General features: G+C 38.1%; 1 protein-coding gene across 1 annotated transcript in view; it reads left to right on the top strand.

Moving 5' to 3' along the window:
- RBKS (ribokinase) overlaps positions 1-19,038 on the top strand; it is a 69,725-nt gene that overhangs the window by 16,097 nt on the left and 34,590 nt on the right. The window contains exons 2-5 of the mRNA XM_071739396.1: positions 2,500-2,632; positions 7,929-7,992; positions 12,291-12,353; positions 18,851-19,015. Coding sequence (XP_071595497.1) covers positions 2,500-2,632; positions 7,929-7,992; positions 12,291-12,353; positions 18,851-19,015 — 425 coding nt within the window. The remainder of the gene's footprint in view (positions 1-2,499; positions 2,633-7,928; positions 7,993-12,290; positions 12,354-18,850; positions 19,016-19,038) is intronic.

Here is a 19,038-nt window from a genome sequence, read left to right as displayed (position 1 = left end):
TTAGCAGGTATCTGCTGGGATATTGCAGTTGTTAATCTTTGTTTAAAAATATATTAGCTTTTTGTGGAATCAAATTCTATTAAGAATAAGCTAGAATCTCTGAAATACAACCTGAAGAAGAAAAATTAATTGAGACTTGATACCGTTTCCATGCTGCAAAATTTAAATTAGAAGGCAGTATGAGCTAGTGGATTGAACTGATCCCTATTTTGGTTTTGCCAGTGGCTTCTTGGCTGACCTGAGGCACAAAAAGGCAAAATTACTCGCCCAAGTTTCATACCCACAAAGCAGGAATAACAGTGTTGTTCTGCATTTTAAAGTGTAGTGAGATCTGTGGATGAAAGAAATTACACAAGAGCCACTATTACTATTTCTTAGCAAGGCTGGGTGAAACAACTGCTCTTCTGAGTGGCACATAATTTTAGAATTGTGCATGCAGTACCCTGGCACTGGCTGAATAGGAGCTTCCTCAGCTGAGTTTTGTAGCCTTCATTCTTTGGTCCATAGCCATCACTGCTTTAGCTTCTGATGGTAAAAATAGCAAATTATAGATATTACTCTTAATAGACATTATTTATCTACTCTCATTACACCTTGTTCCCTGAAACCTTAGTTATTCATTGTTGTAAACAATCTGTAAACAGATGCTGCTGTGGGCAGTTTTAACTTGGCAACCCTTTACACATACACACACACATCTATATAAAAGGTACTGTAAGTGCACTTCTAAAAACCTGTTGTACTTTGATTTTAAATAGTTCAAATGTTTCACAGCAAAATGTTCCTAGCTCTGCCTCTTTGGAAAGAAAATGAGTTCCATCAACTGTATATATGAGCCTTCTGGGCTTACTTTGTTGTCACCCACACAAAATAAACCTACTGGCTGCATATCACACCCCTACACTAAGATTTTGGGTACTCTATTAGTGAGCATTGGTACTTAGGGGCTGCATCCCTACCTGCATCTCTCAAAAAGCTGTACCTGGTGAAGCACAGACCTGCCCTGGTAATTCAGGACTTGTTTGGCTTTGCTAGATTAATTTTCTGGTTTTATTTCCTAATGATTCTAAACCTTTGGGCTGGTGGGTGTTGGAACTGAAAATTAGTGAGGAAAAGAAGTTAGTTTTTTCCTGAGAATTTGCAGTAAATCAGGCTGTGCTGTGTCATGAATTCCATAAGATTTTGCAAATGCCAGTATGCCCCAGAATTTGCAGCATAAACATACACAGTAATACACATGTTCTTCATATCCTTTTCCAAAAGCACCCTGTAGTGATGTGCTAGTGCAGAAGCATGTCACCTTTTTTCTGAATTGGAGGGCTGGCAATTCTAAAGCTATTGTAAAATTTGTTGGTAAAATGATCTTATAAATTGACAGAGCTGAAATTAATCTGTTCCTCATTTAGGCAGATTCCTCTGCATTCTTTCAGATTCCCCTTCCACACTCTCCTGCTTTCATGCAGGCTTTTGGAAATCTGTCTGAGCGGTCAATGACTGAAGAGGTTCCCTGTTCATCATAGGAGGTCTTCCCTCCACACGTTTTGTGAGCTTGTTTGTAGCTTAAGAGATAGAAGGAATTCCATTTTTAAATCTTGTGCCTGGAATTATTTGAGAAGGCAGAAATTTTGGTAACCTGAGTGTTGTAAATGTGACTTTGAGTTCTGCATTTTAATAGAGGCTAGCTCTCTGTATTCAGAGATGTTCTTGCTCCTGGTCTCAGTGGTGTCTTTTCTTCCTTTCAGTTTTCACTGGAGATAGCAAAGCATCTGGTAGCATTAACAAAAACAGTTTTGTTTTGTTTTTTTCTGGAAATTAAACCAGAACATAATTCTGGTGGGTCTCCACTTGTATTAGTGCATCTGGTTCTGAGCACCCATCCCCAGAAGGATGTAAATGTAATTGGAATGTGTTCAGGAAACAACAAAATACTGCTAAGTGTAAAGCTTGATTTGTAAGAGACAAAATTAAAAAAGAAAAAAGTTAAATACATGCAGTTCATCTGAGTGACAGCAGAGGGGACGTAAGTTTTGATAATGATCTACAATTTTGAGGACTATGATCATCAACAAAGTGAAAAATTACTTAGACCTGATCCAGAGTGTCTAATTAGATGTAATTAAATTAAATGAACAGTATGTAAACTTGAGCTGAATGTTACGGTAAACCAACATGAGCTGTGAGATCTATAGTTCTGTTATATATCTGCACTGGGCATTACCAGTCATGGATCAAGAGCTTCTTTTTCTGTAGAAACATGGAACACAAGCAGAAGAAATGTAGTCTCTCTCTTGGTAACAAACTAAAAGCTTGACTGGGTGGCAAATAAGGAATAAACTTAAAATGGGTGGGATGTGGAGTAGAGAACCTGCAAGGTCTTTGGAGTCTTTTTTGGGCTTACTGGCTGTCTGTCACTTAGTCTTATAAGAGAGTAACTTATTTTGAAGATGCTTGCTGTTTTCAGTCTCTAACATATGTAAATATTGCTTTAAATTGGAACAGCCTTACTACACGATTGCCAAAAGCTGGAGAAACTGTCCTTGGACATAAGTTTTTCATTGGTTTTGGTGGGAAGGGAGCCAACCAGTGTGTCCAGGCAGCTCGACTTGGGGCGAAGACCTCACTGATCTGCAAGGTAAGCACTGACTTGCTCTTGGATTACAGCTGAACTTAATGTTGATGCAAATTCCAGTAAACCTTTAAGTGATTTGCAGTATTTATTTTTCTATCCCCCACTGATTCCTTTTCTTTTCCTTATTTCAGCTATAAATCTTACCATTGAAGAGGCTATTTTAAGAATACTGCCAGAACCAAAGTCTAGTTGGCTAGAGGTCTGGCAGAAATTGTGTATTATATAAAGGATTGCAAAAGTTAGATTGATGGACCATGGAAAAGAGAATTGGAGAGAATTTGAGATGTTCAGAATTCAAGTACTCTTGATTATCCTCTCCCCTTTATGTTCCCACTGTTGCAATGATCAGAACTTCACTGATGACATTCGGGTGCTGGCACTACAGTCATTCTGAAAGTTACTTTTTAGAATTTTAAAAATCAGACACTGACAAGCCAGTAGCAGATTTGAGAAGGAATGTAAAAGTTTGTGCTTCAAGGGTTAAATCATTATCTCATTACTTCAGATTAGGATGGAATGTTCATGTCCAAATTCTCATACCTATGTGTTTTTTGCCCATTTTTCTGGAGCATTTGATACACAGCAGTTCTAAGAGCTGGCTCACAGACCATCAGGCTGATTCAGTTAGGCAGATGCTGTATTTTTATAATGCTTTTCTTTCGTTTTTGTCATTAATCATTTTAAGTTTTGAGTGATTATTACTAAGCTTAAGATCAAATTTTCTCTTTCTAGCCTTATTGTCTGTCCTGTGCTATCTATAAATGAAATTTCAAATTGACTGGACATACTTGGTTACTGCCATGGCTGGAGAAGATGCTAAATTTGCTGGATTATTGTCTGTCAGGGATTTTTTGAAAAGTACTGGGAACATCTCAAGGCAGCCTTTCTCACTGGTTTTCCAGTCCAATAGATAGGCTAAAGAGTGGTAGTATAAATTTAAATTACACCTGCAATTATTTCTGTGGGTCATTATTAATAGCTGTTCTACAGTGTGGAGTTTTTTTATATTGGCAGTGTTTGTGCTTCTGTAACATTGCATATGTTTCATCATCTTTGTATTCAAGAATGATCAGATTCAAGTATGAGATGAATTCCTTGCTAACATTTCCTGCTAAACCTCAAAGGATTTCTTTTTCCACTGAAACTGTTAATGTTGTTTTATTGTTTAATGGTCTAGCTTTTGCTCAGTGCATACTTGTTTCTGGAGACATTTGCATTCCTAATAAAATTTAGCAGTTAATATAATTTCTAATTACTTCTTCAAATCATATTGATGTAATTTCAGTGAAGCCCAGTTTTCTTTCTTTCTAATGTGTATTTATTAGAGATAAGAAACAGCAGAGAATTACTCTTCTTATCTACAAATATTAGTGGTTTGTATTTTTTACTTTTAGAAGGTAATATTTACTTTTAAATTAAAGATGCATTGTATAGCCTTACAAAATAGTCTAAAAATAGGCACTGGCAGTACAGTCTTGTGTCTGCATAGGTCAGTGGGTATGTAGTGTAAAGTTCCTTGCTGAATATACTAGGAAGAGTCAGGCAATCATGAGCCATTACAAGTAAATTATTTTTACTTTAACAAGTCAGAGTAAGTATTCAGTGGTTCTTAAAGCCAGATATCTCCTCACACATGCACTCTGTGCTCAGTAATATGCTTATGTTTTGCTGATAATTCCTAACATTTTTAATCCAGCACAGGTGCAAGTATTGCTTCTACAATTTGAAGTTCAGGAAATGAAATCAGTATTAATACTTAGAGAGACTTTCTCCTGGAGTGTGGCATCCTCTTACAAGGACTGTAACTTAGACAGAGGGTTAACTACCCTCTACTTGAGAGAGTAGAGTAGAGAGACTACCTCAACAAGAGTAGAGGTAGACATCTCAGATCAAGTGGCATTCATCATACCTTAGAGCTTTAAAGCACAAAAGGAGGCCAGTGACTGTGGTGAAGGTTTGAGAGGGAGTTTTAGAATTATTTACAGTTATGACTAGAGGTGCCACAGGATGCTGTGGATTTCAGTGTAAAATCCAAGTACTGAGTCTGAGTTTTGAAAATGCTGCAGTTTCCTACTTTCTGCCTGGAACTCTGTGCAAGTGGCTGCTGTTACTCTGGGTTATCAGTATGTGTCACAATATCAGCCTTAAACTCCCCTCCTCAGTTTACTCAGTACAGAAAAGAATGTATTGATGTGATGGTTGCCAATTCAGAAAGACAGAAAAAAAGACAATTGGTTAGACAAATTTAAAAGATTACTGTCAGGGTACTAAAGGATCTAAGCAAATAAATTAATTGTGTTCATACAAGAACCCTGCTGCAGTACTAGAACACAGTACACAGTGGGCTTGAGAGCTTTCAGACTCCCCAAACTATTTTTTTTGTCGGGTTTGTTTGGGGTTTTTTTTTGATGTCTGTTAAACATCCTAGATCCTTGGTCTGAAAGACATTGTATGTGCTGTTGTATGTGCTGAAAAATCCTGTTTTACTTCTGACAAACAATTTGGAATGATCCTCACTGGACACTGATATCACGAGCCTTATTCTGCATGTGCTAAATTCTACATAAGCCCCAGTTGCATTTGATTCCTACTTGATAATAGGAAGTGCAGTATTACCATGCTGTCTAGTCTTCTCTCTTTAATTGATCTGTAAGTCAAATTTAAGTTAAAGTGCTTCAAACCTGAATCTTCAGTTCACTGTAAGAACACGGCTATATCTCAGATTCTGCCCAGAATGTGACATCTTTTTTCCTTTTGTATTACTGTCTATTACTGTCTTTAGTACCCGTTTCATTCCCTAAGGAAGAAATAGAGTAAACGCTCAAAAAAAAGGGCATATAAAGTAGATAACACAAGCAATTGTCAAGAGTTAAAAAGCACATGATTTTGTTGTAATTTCAGGTACAGGTGAGTTTGATTCTCTAAGCTTCTAGAATTTTATTATTTCAGCCAGTGCCCCTATCTCCATGTGAAGAACATAATAGTAAGCAGGGAAAACAGACTGTAAAATACTAATGGCATTCCACTCATTCTGATATGCAAACTATGTGACCATAATGCTTGTACAAGCAGCTATTGTTAACATCTCAAGAAAGAAGAAATGCTATTTCAGCACATACAATGTTCTGTGCTCAGGAGACTAAGACTTCTATTTTTTCTGTTTACCCATTAATCCATATAGCAGGGTCTGTGCAAAAGAGAAAATATTTGAAACAATGTTATATAATTTGACATGGTCAGTAAATAGGCCTTTATTATAAAATAAGTCTGATGCCCAATAGTCTCTCTTCCTTGGGGATAAAGCCCGAATTGAAAGGAAAGATAAGCCTCTCAAATGCACAAGGATTAACTGGGTTGGATGCTGATGAACTAACATGGAAAAAAGCTTCCAGAGGAGAAGGGCCTCCTTTGAGACCCCTCCAAGTCTTTCCCTCTAGCACTGAGGTGTTTTGCTCTGAGCAAAAGCACCACAGCTGATCTCAGTTGTTGTGACAGCTGAACAATAGGGGATGTCTGTCTGGCAGCTCTGTGGGACCCGGAGCTGAAGGAAGGAAGTTTCAGTGACCGTAACCATTGGAGAATGGTTATGAAATAACCAAGCAAATCCTGATTTTTTTTGTAGAAGCTTTGTAAAAGCAAGGGAGGAAGAAGGTGATACCATCAGGTGGAACACATTCCAGTAGTACAACTATTAGGCTGCAGAGGTGAGCACGACTCAGGTCTATATTGCAGGTGGCTGCAGTCATCCAACCTAAAGCTGCCAGAAGATGCAGCATCTGACAACCCACCCTGTCTGGCAAACTGGGAGTAGTCTAAGATGCAGAAATACTCTAATATGCAAACAATGAATAACACAGTGACCTAAGTAAATGTTGTTGGGTTTTTATTTTTCCATGTACTAGAGGAGTGTTCCATCTTGTTAGGCTATTTTGATTTAAATTGCTGTCCTTCTTTGGTAAAAGACTGGGACCATCCCTAATGATGCTTTAGAAAAACCCTAATAAAGATTGTAAAAAATGGCAGTATGTTTCAGAACGTGGTTGTACAATAGAATATTGTACATCTAAAGGATCATCTATCCATCACACTTGAAATTTTAAAATTCTGAATGGCAGTGTTTGACTATTCTGATAACTGGCTTGTAGTACTCAGGCCTTCTCCAAGCTTTCTAAAGGACTGAACTCATACATTGACAAATTTCTAACAGGGGGCAACAGAGGCAGCTTCTTTGTGCTTCCAGTAACTCAAATACACTGTCAGTTATTTAGTGCTGTTTTCCTTGTGTAATTCCTTTATTATCTGGACCATGACCATGATTTGGCTTCTAAAACAAAAGATGTTTTTTTTCTCTCTTGAAAAATACTTCCTGTAGCACTGGTGAGTATCATTATGTATCATCACAGGCTTTGATACCACACAGAATCACAGCTTTTTCTTGGAAGTGGGAGCATCCACTATGCATGCTGAAAACCCAGGCTAAAACTGGTGACTTAAAACTATGTTTTACTTTATAAATTTATTTTAAATGCATTAAGCAAGGCATACAATTTTTTTCCCCATATATACCATCTCCTTTATTCAGCTTGTGTGATTTAGCAAAAAGAAATGTTTATTAGTCTTAAACAGCAAGCAGAATTCTGTGCACCCAGAAGGATCTGTGGAGCTGAAAATACAGGCTCTTTAACTTGCTGATAGAAAAACAGTAGAGCATAACTTGACTCCCTAACTCAACTTGGCCTGCTGTTGCTGGATAAAACAAAAAAAAATGTTGAATTTGTAAACAGTATACAGTACTGAGAGTTACAGAAATCAGAAATGCCACATTTATTGCTACTTTTTAGGCAATAACCACAGTTTGATATTTTTCTACCAAGGAAATCTGAAGTAGCAAGTGAAATGTGAACTGCAATTAAGAGAAACACCAGAGTTGCTATAATGCTCCCAATCTAAAGCTGAATAATGGTTCAGGAGTACAAGATTCAGTACACTTCCAGATCTTACAGTCCCCAGAAAGCTTCAGTGTGAAGGGAACACAGCAGCTGTAAGAGAATGAAGCTTGAATATAGTGACAGGAGTGTAGGGGAGAGTTTTGTACTAGAGGAGGAGAAAACTGCAGAACACTACTTTTATTGTTTATTGATACATTTTTATTTTTATTACTTATCTGTTTATTAATAAGGCAAAGTGGTGAAAACAGTTGTATTGAAATCACACTAGAGCATGCTTTTGTCTAAAGATCAAGATGATTTATCCTCTTGCATTTCTGTATAGAAAACTTATGCTTTTATCACTTGTATAGGTTGGGAAGGATTCCTTTGGCAATGATTATGTTGCAAACTTGAAGAATAATGGTATTTCTACAGGTAAATAGACATTTCGTATTATTTTTAAACTTCAAAAATTGTAGTAGAGTGTTTCTTGTTTTGCCTTATTAGATTTTTTGCTACTCAGAACTACGTTTAATTGTTTTGATACAACAGGCAGGAATGAATGAATATTGGTGAGAATATAGGATCTTCTGAAATCAGCTAAAAATAAAATGTAATGTTATTACCTCTGAATCTCAGATTATTACATCAGTGGTGCAAGACATCTAAAGATAACTTGCTGTTATGCAATTATTTAGGGTGGCATTAATGATGGTAATGCCTGGTGAGAAATTGAAAAATCCAGTCTGATTATTCATTCTCAATTTCATGTTGAGTGGGGAGGGATTGAGTGAAAATGCATTTGTCAGCTCAGTACACTTCACCTTTGGGGAAATGACACATGCAGCCATTAGAGAGACTGCAGCTGATGTCTGTTAACACACACAAACAGAGAAAACTATAAAGGGCTTTCAGAAAAAGAGAAAAATAAGCATTCATAGTATTCTATATCTTTGCACCTTTGCAGCCCTAATTCTCTCTTGTGTAAATGTATTCTCCTGTGCTTCTTTCAATGATCACATTTTTATCTGGAATACTCTTCTCCTTCAGGGTGGAAAAGGGTGGACAGATGCAATCACTAAATGGCAAATCAATATTCTATTTATCTTTTCTGCTTAATGTGCAGCCACAAGCTTCATTTACTGCATTATTCAAATCCTGCTTTAAAGACAGAGCTGTTAGTGTTTTGTGAGCTTTTTTATCATGCTCATCAGTATAGCATCTACATATTTCACAAAGGTATACACAGTTGTTTCAATTGTGTATCATAGAATGGCTTAGGTTGGAAGGGACCTTAGAAATCATCTACTTCAACCTCTCTGCCATGTGCAGGGACACCTCTTTTCTAGACAAGGTTGCTTAAAGCCTCATCCAGTCTAGCCCTGAACATCTCCAGGGAGGGGCATCCACAGATTCTCTGGGTAGGGCAATCTATTCCAGTCTCATCACCCTCATCCTGAAGAACTTCTTCCTAATATCTATTCTAAATCTATTCTCCTTCAGTTTAAAACCATTTCTCCTTGTCCCATCACTGGACAGTCTTATGGAAAGTCACTCTCCAGCCTTCCTGTAGGTTCCCTTCAGGAATAGGAAGGCAGCTATAAGGTCCCCCCAGAGTCTTCTTCAGACTGAACCATTCCTGCTCCCTCAGCCACTCCTCATAGCAGTGGTGCTCCATCCCCTGGATCATCTTTGTGGCCCTCATCTGGGCTAGTTCTAACACATCTATGTCCTTCTTATGGTGGGGGCACCAGGAGTTGGTGCAGTATTGAGGTCTCTCAATTGAAGGTGAGGTCTCTCAAGAGCAGAGCAGAGGAGGAGAATCACCTCTCTTGGTCTGCTGGCCACACTGCTCTTGATTCATCCTGGGACACAGTTGACCTTCTGAGCTGCATGAGTGCATTGCCTGCTCATGTTGAGCTTCTCATTGATCAACACTCCCAAGTCCTTCTCTTCAGGTTGCTCTCCCCCGTGTGTACCCAGCTTGTAGTTGTGCCCATAGTTGGCCTGGCCCAGATGCAGAACCTTGCACTTGGACTTGCTGAACCTCACACAGTTTGCACGGGCCCATTTCTCAAGCCTGTTAACTTCCTCTGGATGGCATCCCTTCCCTCTAGTGAATTAACCACACAGCTTGGTGTCATTGGAAACATGCTGAGGATGCACCCAATGCCATTGTCGATGTCACTGACAAAGATGTCATGCAGCACTGGACATACCTTCCAACTTACAGAAGAAACCAGGCAAGGATACTATAAAAATAGTCTCGGATAGTATAGGATTCTAAATCTCTCCAAAGAGTGCCTATCTTGTGAATAAAGGCTTTCATTATGTAAATAAAGGTATTGTAAGGCATAACACTTAATGAAAATGTGTTTTCCGCAAGGAACCTTTAATCTCATGTTTTGTCATTTAGATGATAGATTTTTCAACCTTAACAGAAGTTTTTTAATGGTCTTTATAAGAATTAAAGAAAAGTGCAAGAAAAAAAAAATTAAAAATTCCATCATATTGCACTTCATGTTTGCCCCTGTACTCAGCGCTGGTGAGGCCACACCTCGAGTACTGTGTCCAGTTCTGGGCCCCTCAGTTAGGAAGGATATCGGGGTCCTGGAGCAGGTCCAAAGGAGGGCAATCAGGCTGGTGAAGGGACTCCAGCACAGATCCTATGAGGAGAGGCTGAGGGAGCTGGGGCTGTTCAGCCTGGAGAAGAGGAGGCTCAGGGGAGACCTCATCGCTCTCTACAACTCCCTGAAAGGAGGCTGTAGCCAGGTGGGGGTTGGTCTCTTTTCCCAGGCAACCCTCAGCAAGACAAGAGGGCACGGTCTCAAGTTGTGCCGTGGGAGGTTTAGGTTGGACATTAGAAAGAATTTCTTTACTGAGGGGGTGATCAAGCGTTGGAATGGGCTGCCCAGGGAAGTAGTGGATTCTCCATCCCTGGAGATATTTAAAAAGAGACTGGATGTGGCACTCAGTGCCATGGTCTGGGAACTGCAGTGGTAGTGGATCAAGGGTTGGACTTGATGATCTCTGAGGTCCCTTCCAACCCAGCCAATTCTATGATTCTATGATTCTATGATCCATTGATACCTAACTAGAGCAATTGATGGGTTGGAACATTTAGGTCCAAGGTACTAATTTCTGCTGAATGAGATAAAAATAGCTCAGAATGGTGTTAGTTTGTCATCCCCTACACTAATCATCCATGGAGGAAGATAGGATATACTGCTGGTGAGGCTGGTCTGGGACCCCAGCTTCCATTCCCACATTTGGAGGCAACGGTGATTCAATGGGCACAAACCTTTTTGCTTAAGACCATATCATTTCAGTCTCTGGCTTTTTATTTCAGTTTAATCCTTGTCTAGCCTATCCCTGTTGTTATGCATAATGTTGTTACTGAATGAAAATCCTTGCTGTAAATCCAGTTCTGCCAACTTTCATATCCTGAATCATTGTCATATGGCTTCTTGGTTTATATTGCTCTTCTATTTCCTAACATACCAGCTTACCTCTTTTCTTTCCAATTTGAGTCTGTTTCATAATTTTCCCCTGTCCCAGTCTTCCTGACTTCTGCAACCTATCAGCTGTCAGTGCTGCTCAGACCTTTACTGATGTGTTACTCCTGCATTTTAACTGGGCAGCTTGTTGCTCATGCTGCTTATTTTCTGCAGGAAGAGCATTCAGAGCGCAAGTTCTCTGCTTTCAGTTTCAGTGTGCAGACCTAGCTCATGGTGAAAAGAAGTTATGATTGCAAGGAAAGTTCTTCACTGATCCTGTAACTCTGAGCTAGGTTAAGGGTATCTCCGGGGCAAGTACCTGCAAAGCTTAAGGAACATGATGTTATTTGTTATTCAGCCTTGTTCAAATTTGAGCAGCATTTTAAATTCTTGAGAAAGAAGCCAAATTTTGCCCAGCATCATCTGTGGTCCGAAATGGTAGAGCAGCAGAGCTTCTGAAAGAAAAGGTCACCAGAATTTGTCTTGAATGAAACAGATTTTTCTCAAATTGAGTTCTTGGAGAAAACAAACAAACAAAAAAAATCCACCACCCCAAACAACAAAAACCCCAACCAAACAAAAACAAACCTCAACTGTTTCAACACCTTTCTACAACAGTCTTACCTAAAAAACCCTCACCTATGATAGAAAGTTTCAGACCACTGTGTAATATTTGACAAAATCTGCCAATTGAAAACAGGTCCTTATAGCAGTAAATAAGGAACAATCTTTATAATAGACAGTGCTGCCAGACTCACTTCTAATTAATTTATCTGTATAATAGTCCAAGGAGGAAACATATAACATCATCACTACCTTCACAGCATGTTAGTATTACTGCTGAAATGCAAATCTACAGAGAATTAAATATTGTGTCATTTTAATATTTTAGTTTTCTCCAGCCTTGACTCTGTTCTTTCATTGGATAAAAGAAATACTTCCATGTAGGAGTAGAGTGCTTGAGAACACTGTATAAATAACATGCTTTCTCTAAAGCAGAGATGTAGCCAAATTAAAGAATGTTGGACTTGCATTTCTGTTTTGTGGGTGTAAATTAACACTTTTTGTTGTTGTTAGCTTCTCTGGCATTGTTGCACATGAAAGAGTAATTAGCATTTTTAAATTGCTGGAGGTTATGGGTTCGTTTTAGATTTAATTCAATTAAACTGCATCACATGCTATTGGATGAAAGTAATGTATTGAACTAATGCATGCTGTAACTTTTCCCTTTCTTAGCATTTGTTGGTCAGACTACAGATGATGTTACTGGAACTGCTTCAATAATTGTCAACAGTGAAGGTACATATTTCTGCTCTGAATTGTCCTCTTTGTTCTGCCTCTACATCCATAAAAGAAACCTTTGCCTTGTTATTGTTAATTGTGGAATTTTTTTGGGGTTTTTTTTTTCATGATTTTATTCACACTTTGTTGCACATTCTTTTATTACAGACAACGTTGTAAGATGAGGTGCCCAAAACCAGCAAGAATGTCTTAGATTAGCAGTTCAGTAGTCATAATTTAATCAGCCAGCTGATCTATCTAGTTTTACATTGGCCAGAACACACAGTGTAGCAGGAGGTTAAAGCTCCCCTTTCCTACCACAACTTACCTAGCACTTTGACTATGAGGAAAGGCTTTGCCTCCTCAGCACACTGAGTCATTATGCCCAGGAAAAGGAATTGTCTTTAGTGTAAGTAGGAATATTTATGCTGATCTTATACTATTACCACAATTCTTGATCCCAAGTTGCATCTGCAGTGATGAATACACAATGAAAGGGCATATTTGCTTTTTTCCCTGTTAATTTCCCTTAGCCTGTGCATTTGCTCTCACACAGCAGGGAAAGAAGAAAATGTTTGGCTTGTTTCCATATTCTCCTTTAAGATTGCTAAACTATCCTCAGAAAACTTTCCATTTATCTTTTTTTTCAAGCAAGTTGTGCTATTGAGACCTCTTAAGACAAGTCCGTGTGTCTGAATCAAAGTTTAGAGCTCAAGATCAATAATGGCTATGCAAACATAGCAAACATGATTGGAGATTAGTACACTTTTTGGTTCATCTAAGAGTCTTCATTTGAACAGTTACCAGAGGTTAGCTGACACATCAATTTAACAAGCTCCTGTGTAACCTGATTGTTGTACATTGGCTTAGAGCTCAAAACGGGAAAGGAAATATGATTATTCACTCCAGGAGCAAATCAGGGAAGGAACTGTGACTCAAGGCAAGTCTATACAGGAACATTCAGGAAAATTAGGCAAATTAGTTGGAGATATGAGTTTAATTTTCAACAAGCAAGATTAATCAACTTTGCATGACAGTTCTAATTCAGAAATAAAGTAGTTCTAATATGTTGACTAACCTGGATACCTTCCTCTTACTTCCACCTCTTTCTTTCAGTTTGGGTCATCAGGTAGATTAGCACAGCAACTCATAAGAACCTTTTTCTTGTGTCACACACAGGCACTACTCTTGCCATTGTAAATGAGACAGTGAGAATCCAGTAGCATGCTCCCAGTCCTCACTGCTTTGTACATGTAACCATGTTTTGCTCTAGGTTTGTGGTGCAGAATGGTTGAGTAAGTAGCAGTCTTGTTACTTCCCAATGCATATACAAAATTTGAATGAATAGAGGGTGACCTGTTAAAATTATAAGAAGATGCATTTTTCTGAAGGATAAGGAACAAAACCATCTTCTGGCTCTGAAACCTTTATCCAGCACAAGGAAAGAGATTGTTCAGTGCCATGGGGTTCACAGTGGGCTTACATATTAGTATGAAGGGTCTCTGATAATCTTGTAATTCACTTATGAATAATGCACAATGTCATACAGCTTGTTTTTTCAGAAACTAAAACATTCTAAATTTTGTTAACACTGACCTCAGTTTTTATTTAAAATCTAGTAGAAGATCAAACCTGGTCAGAACTGTGCTAGAAAGCAAACAGATGCACATGATAATGGTTCTGGTTGTTACTTCTCTGTAAAACCATCTGGTGCCTGAATTGAGTACAGTGCAATAAAATAGCAGTACTTATGTGCTTTGCTGTTGCAGAGACACTATTTTTTCCCCTGTAGAAACTTGGCTGATTTGACCTAAACAGGTTTTACAGCACTTCTCAAAGGGCTTGTCTACACATGCATGTTTTACCACAATACTTGTTCTGGTATTGCTGAAACGCCACAGCATTCAATGCACTGATTTTCAAATTATGCCTAAAAGGGGAGTTTTGAAGTTGAAGGTGATGATGGTGTTTTATGTTAAGACAATGAGGGACAAATAAACAACATAGGTATCATCTCCAAATTGTCAAGTTTTAATTACTGTGTTTTCACACACACTTCACATCACCTGCACTTCATCTTTACAAGTACCTTTACTTAGGAAGAATACAGTCAACTGAGTAAAATCAGAGGCAGAAGCAGAGGAGATTCTTCAGTGGAGTGAGCAAACTATGAGGGATGAATGAAGACAGAGGAAAAGAAAGCTGTGGAGAAAAGAGTCAGAGGAGTCTGTGAAGTAAGCTTTCCCTGATACTATCTTTGTGTGTCTAGCTTGTGCAGCAGAATTTCTAAAGATTTTTACTGGTTACTGAATTGCACAGCTGTAACTCATCCATTATTGTAATTGGCAAAGTAGTGAAAATTTGAAAATTATCAGGCACATTTGATATTCTCAAAGTTGTTTTGTATTCTGAGACAATACAATATGGTTTAAAAAAAAGATAATCCCTGCTTTAGTGCAAGATGGTTAAGAGGTGTTTAACAAGTTTCTAGTGCTCCACTGGAAAATGTGCAGCTGAAAAATGCATCAAAGGTGCTCTCTGGGCAGAGAAACTTGTGCAGAGATCTTTTTTTGGAACCTCATGTTGCTTTCAGTTATTCTCATTTATACTACTGCCTCTTCAGATAGATTTCAACTAAACGCCATTTACCAGGACCCTGTACTCTTGGAAGCTGTGCTTTCTCTCTTAAGGACAAAATCTGCTTTTCTTAATACATGGTGTCAGAGGTGTTCATCACACCACTTTTGTTTCCCCTCTCAACCTGCCTTCTTTGCACTAGCTCTGTCACTTAGCACACCTGCTAACAGTGTGCTATTGAATGGTAAAAACTCCATAAGGCAATGGTGTGTGTTGTGCTTTTACATACACACTTAGGGAGGAAAAAACAAACCTCTTTATGGATTAATTTTTTACATGTTTACCTGTGAAATTTATTTCAGTTTTGCCCACATCAGATAGTAGCTGTTGGTGGGACCATTAAGCTGGCCTGACTGGACCGGTAGTTTGAACCAGTCTGACAACTTCCATTTCCATAGCAAAAATTCAGTAGAGGGACAAAAGAAGTTGGCAGGTCATGATTAAAGTTCTCTGGATTATTCCAAGTTGGGACTTAAGCTTACCTACACAGCACACTGCAAGATAAGCCTCACTTGAGATAGGCATTGTGCTGACTTTATGATGAAGTTATTAATCACTGTGAACAGTGAATAGGCATTATTTTGTAAGTGAGTATACCTTCAATACCAAACCACTACTAATATAAAACCATTTAAAATATATATTTAGATAAGACTGAATAAACAAGAACAACTTAGAATACAAGTGCCAACTTGTTTGAATAATATGTTCTGAAAATCTTTGTTTTGAAACTTAAGGTTTATGAACAGCTGTCACCTGAATTTTTATAGAACTTCTATGTATTGACATTCATCATGAACTTGAATGCTTTGTGTACAAGACTATTCAATGCTTCTACCAAGTGACTGCATAGAAATTATGATACCATGACACACCCAAAACTTGCCCCAATATTCATGAACTGTGTGATTTGGCAGCAAATGTTTTTCCTGTAGCAGTTTTTTCTGGTCACAAATATAATCTTTTTTCCCTATGAATTACTATACAAAAGTTCTGCAGCTGTTGCTGTAACTTCATTGTTTGAGATTTTGGTGAGTTCTGAGTACTACTACTGGCTTTAAGGCTCATCATCCCATTTTTTAAAATTATGGATATTGCACTGTGGTGTTTTCTGGTTTGCCTTTGATTTTTCCTCTGGCACTTCTCATCTGGTGGCGTGCATAAAATGACACTTGTAAAAAATATCTTGCTTGAGTTACAGAGATTTCTAAGAAGTAACAATAGCAGGTTTAGAAGCCCAACCAAAGACAGAATTTACATATGCAGCATTCACACTGTTTTAAGTATTGATTTGACCCAATTCCCATATGGTGTAAGCTTGCACAAGCTTGCAAGCTTCATTTAACTGTTTCTGCATAGAGCAACTGTAAATTTAGTCCTAATATTTCAGCTGATGTCTGCAAACTTAAAATTATATAGATGCTCCTATCAAAACTGAAAATTTTTGTTCTAAGTAAAGATAAGTTTGAATTAACTGAAATGCAGTAAGTATATTTTTCTCATTTCTGAGTGTGGGTAACAACTTCCTCACTTGAGCTATTGGGTTTCCAAGCTAGGTGTACAGCTTAAGACTTCACCTAGACTTAACAGAGATGCATATATATTTCAACACAAATGTTTATTTCCTCCTCAAACAGATATCTGAGACATGCAAGACTGAAAACTATGGAAAATACTTTTCTCTCCTCCTTGTTGAAAAAACCTACAAAGCTAATTTTTAGAAATTAGTTTTCTAAGAATTTTCCAGAGTGCAGGATTTTTTTGAAAACTTGAAAAATTAGTTTATGTTGGACAAGATGCATCCCATCTTTGCCATCTGTCTTTAACTCTGTTGTCCCTGGTGCTGATTTCCCATCTGATTTCCCTGGCAAGAAATAATTGCTTTCAGCAAAATGGTTGCTGATAGTACAAAATTCTGGTATTAATTATGAGTACATGGGTCCAGATTCTGCTTTCATGCATGCTGGTGTAAGTTTGTGGTGACTGCTGTCATAGGCATTCAGTGTGGTGTATGTTGCTAAGAAGAAAATGTGGCTTTCTCCTTCCAACCTGGGTTAAGCCCATCTGGACTGTTACACTGCAGTAGGTTCTGCATTTTCCTGGCATGTTTGAAAGCAGACTTTTAAGTCTCTGACCTGTTGTAGTTGCAAAGAAAAGCTTCTGACTGTGATCCAGTGCAACATGGTCTACCTTGATTTTGCACCTCTGGGTTTAAGCAAACAGCCTTCCTTATTGCCTTGGGCCATTAGCTCCAAAGTCTAATAATAATATACATGTCAGTACAAATAAACAGTTCAACAAGATAATGCAGCAAGACATGTGGATAGAGGCTGAGACTCTAGGTACAGAGTCCAGGCAGAAATGAAATGTATTTTTATTCCACTGGTTCCCTTCCTTTTACTGTTTGCACTGCTGCACCCTGTAAGCTTTCAAAATACATGCTTGGCAAAATAGGTGCAATTTGCCTTTGAATGTTTCCTCAACAGGATTCAGATATCTTTGATAGCATTTACTTGTTGCAGAAGGCCTTTTTTTTTTTATCCAAGTTGCCCATCATTGTCTGTTGAAAAGCAGGGCGTTGGCTTTAAATGCTGAGGTTTTGCTTTTCATATGCAGCTGTTCTCTACCAAACCATTGACAGCAGAATTGCTTTGGAAAGCTTGGGCCCCTCCCTCTGAGATCACTGTATTATTCTTTCCATTGTCTTGCTTTCTTTTCAGAACATATTTAGGGAGACAAGCTTTGCACATTTCTTATTCAAAGGACTTTGAAGTCACATTCAACAAAAATAATGTATTTAAAAACATAAATATTTATTTACAGAGTAATTCAGTTCATTACAGCATTGGTAGCCTTTAATGATTGGCAGTCCTTAAAGGAATCTTCAGCGGGGGCGGGCTGAGTCTGTAAATCAAGGAACAACTGACTTATTGAATTTAATACCTGAGTGATTAATAATAAATTTTAATTTAAGGGCACCCATGCCTGAAGGTCTATAGGTGTTGTAACAGAGATTCAAAAAGAAAGAACGAAAGAAAGAAACTGCAATAGAAGAAGGCAATTTACATGTCTGAAGCAAAGCAAAAAGAATATTTGGGACCTACTCACCTAACTGTAAAATAAACTATGAGAATGAAAAGGATCTTAGATGTGCTTTGAGATACTGCTGTGCTTCCACACAGATAGCTTTGCTTAGACAATTCTACTTTAGCTGCAGGAGAATTTTGTCACCCATTTACTCATTTCTGGTCAAGCTTTCCTTAGACACAGACTTTACCTTTCTGGGTTTTGGTGGCAAGCTGATTCTTGTTTTCATGATGGTTAGAGGCCCTAACTTGAAGTGTCACAGGTAGTTAGAACAAGACTTCTCTGAAATATAAAGAACATGCATAATTTTCATAGCTGTGTGAAATACCCTTTCCTTCCAGCTGATGGGGAAATGAAAATTTTTATAGCATTTTTGGCATAGGCACTCATTAGTGATATTGATGGTTTTATCTTCCAAGTGCTACTAGAATATTTAGTAGGAAAATGCAGATATCAGGCTTAGTCTATGACCATCATCTCCACTGTGGCTTGTATAATGCTTCTTTAGAAAACACCAAAATAAGACTAGGGAAAGCCCAGTCATTATTTTCTCCAAGGAAATATGTACTGTACTTGTTGGGCACCGTAGCATTCATTATTGTCAGTCTTTTTTATCATCTTCTGAAATGTTTGGATATTTGAAAATGTCAGCAATGTATACATTCTTGGGGGGGAGGGGGATTGGAAAGCAAATTGAAATACTCATCTGAAATGTACTGTAGAAAAGCAAGGAATTGTTTTACATATTTATTGCAGAAGTTAATGTAAAAAACACACTATCTTCCCTTTAGGACAGAATGTTATTGTCATAGTCCCAGGAGCCAACCTGCTTTTAAATTTTGATGACCTGAAGAGGGCTTCTGATGTCATCTGCAAAGCCAGAGTGGTTGTTTGCCAGCTAGAAATAACCCCTGCTGTTTCTCTTGAAGCTCTGAAAATTGCACGTGCCAGTGGAGGTAATTTCACATAACCCATTCTG

The sequence above is a fragment of the Heliangelus exortis genome, chromosome 3, assembly GCF_036169615.1.
Source record: "Heliangelus exortis chromosome 3, bHelExo1.hap1, whole genome shotgun sequence".
Lineage (NCBI taxonomy): Eukaryota > Metazoa > Chordata > Aves > Apodiformes > Trochilidae > Heliangelus > Heliangelus exortis.
Note: the sequence above shows the minus strand (reverse complement) of the source record. Positions and strands in the feature narration are given on the sequence as shown.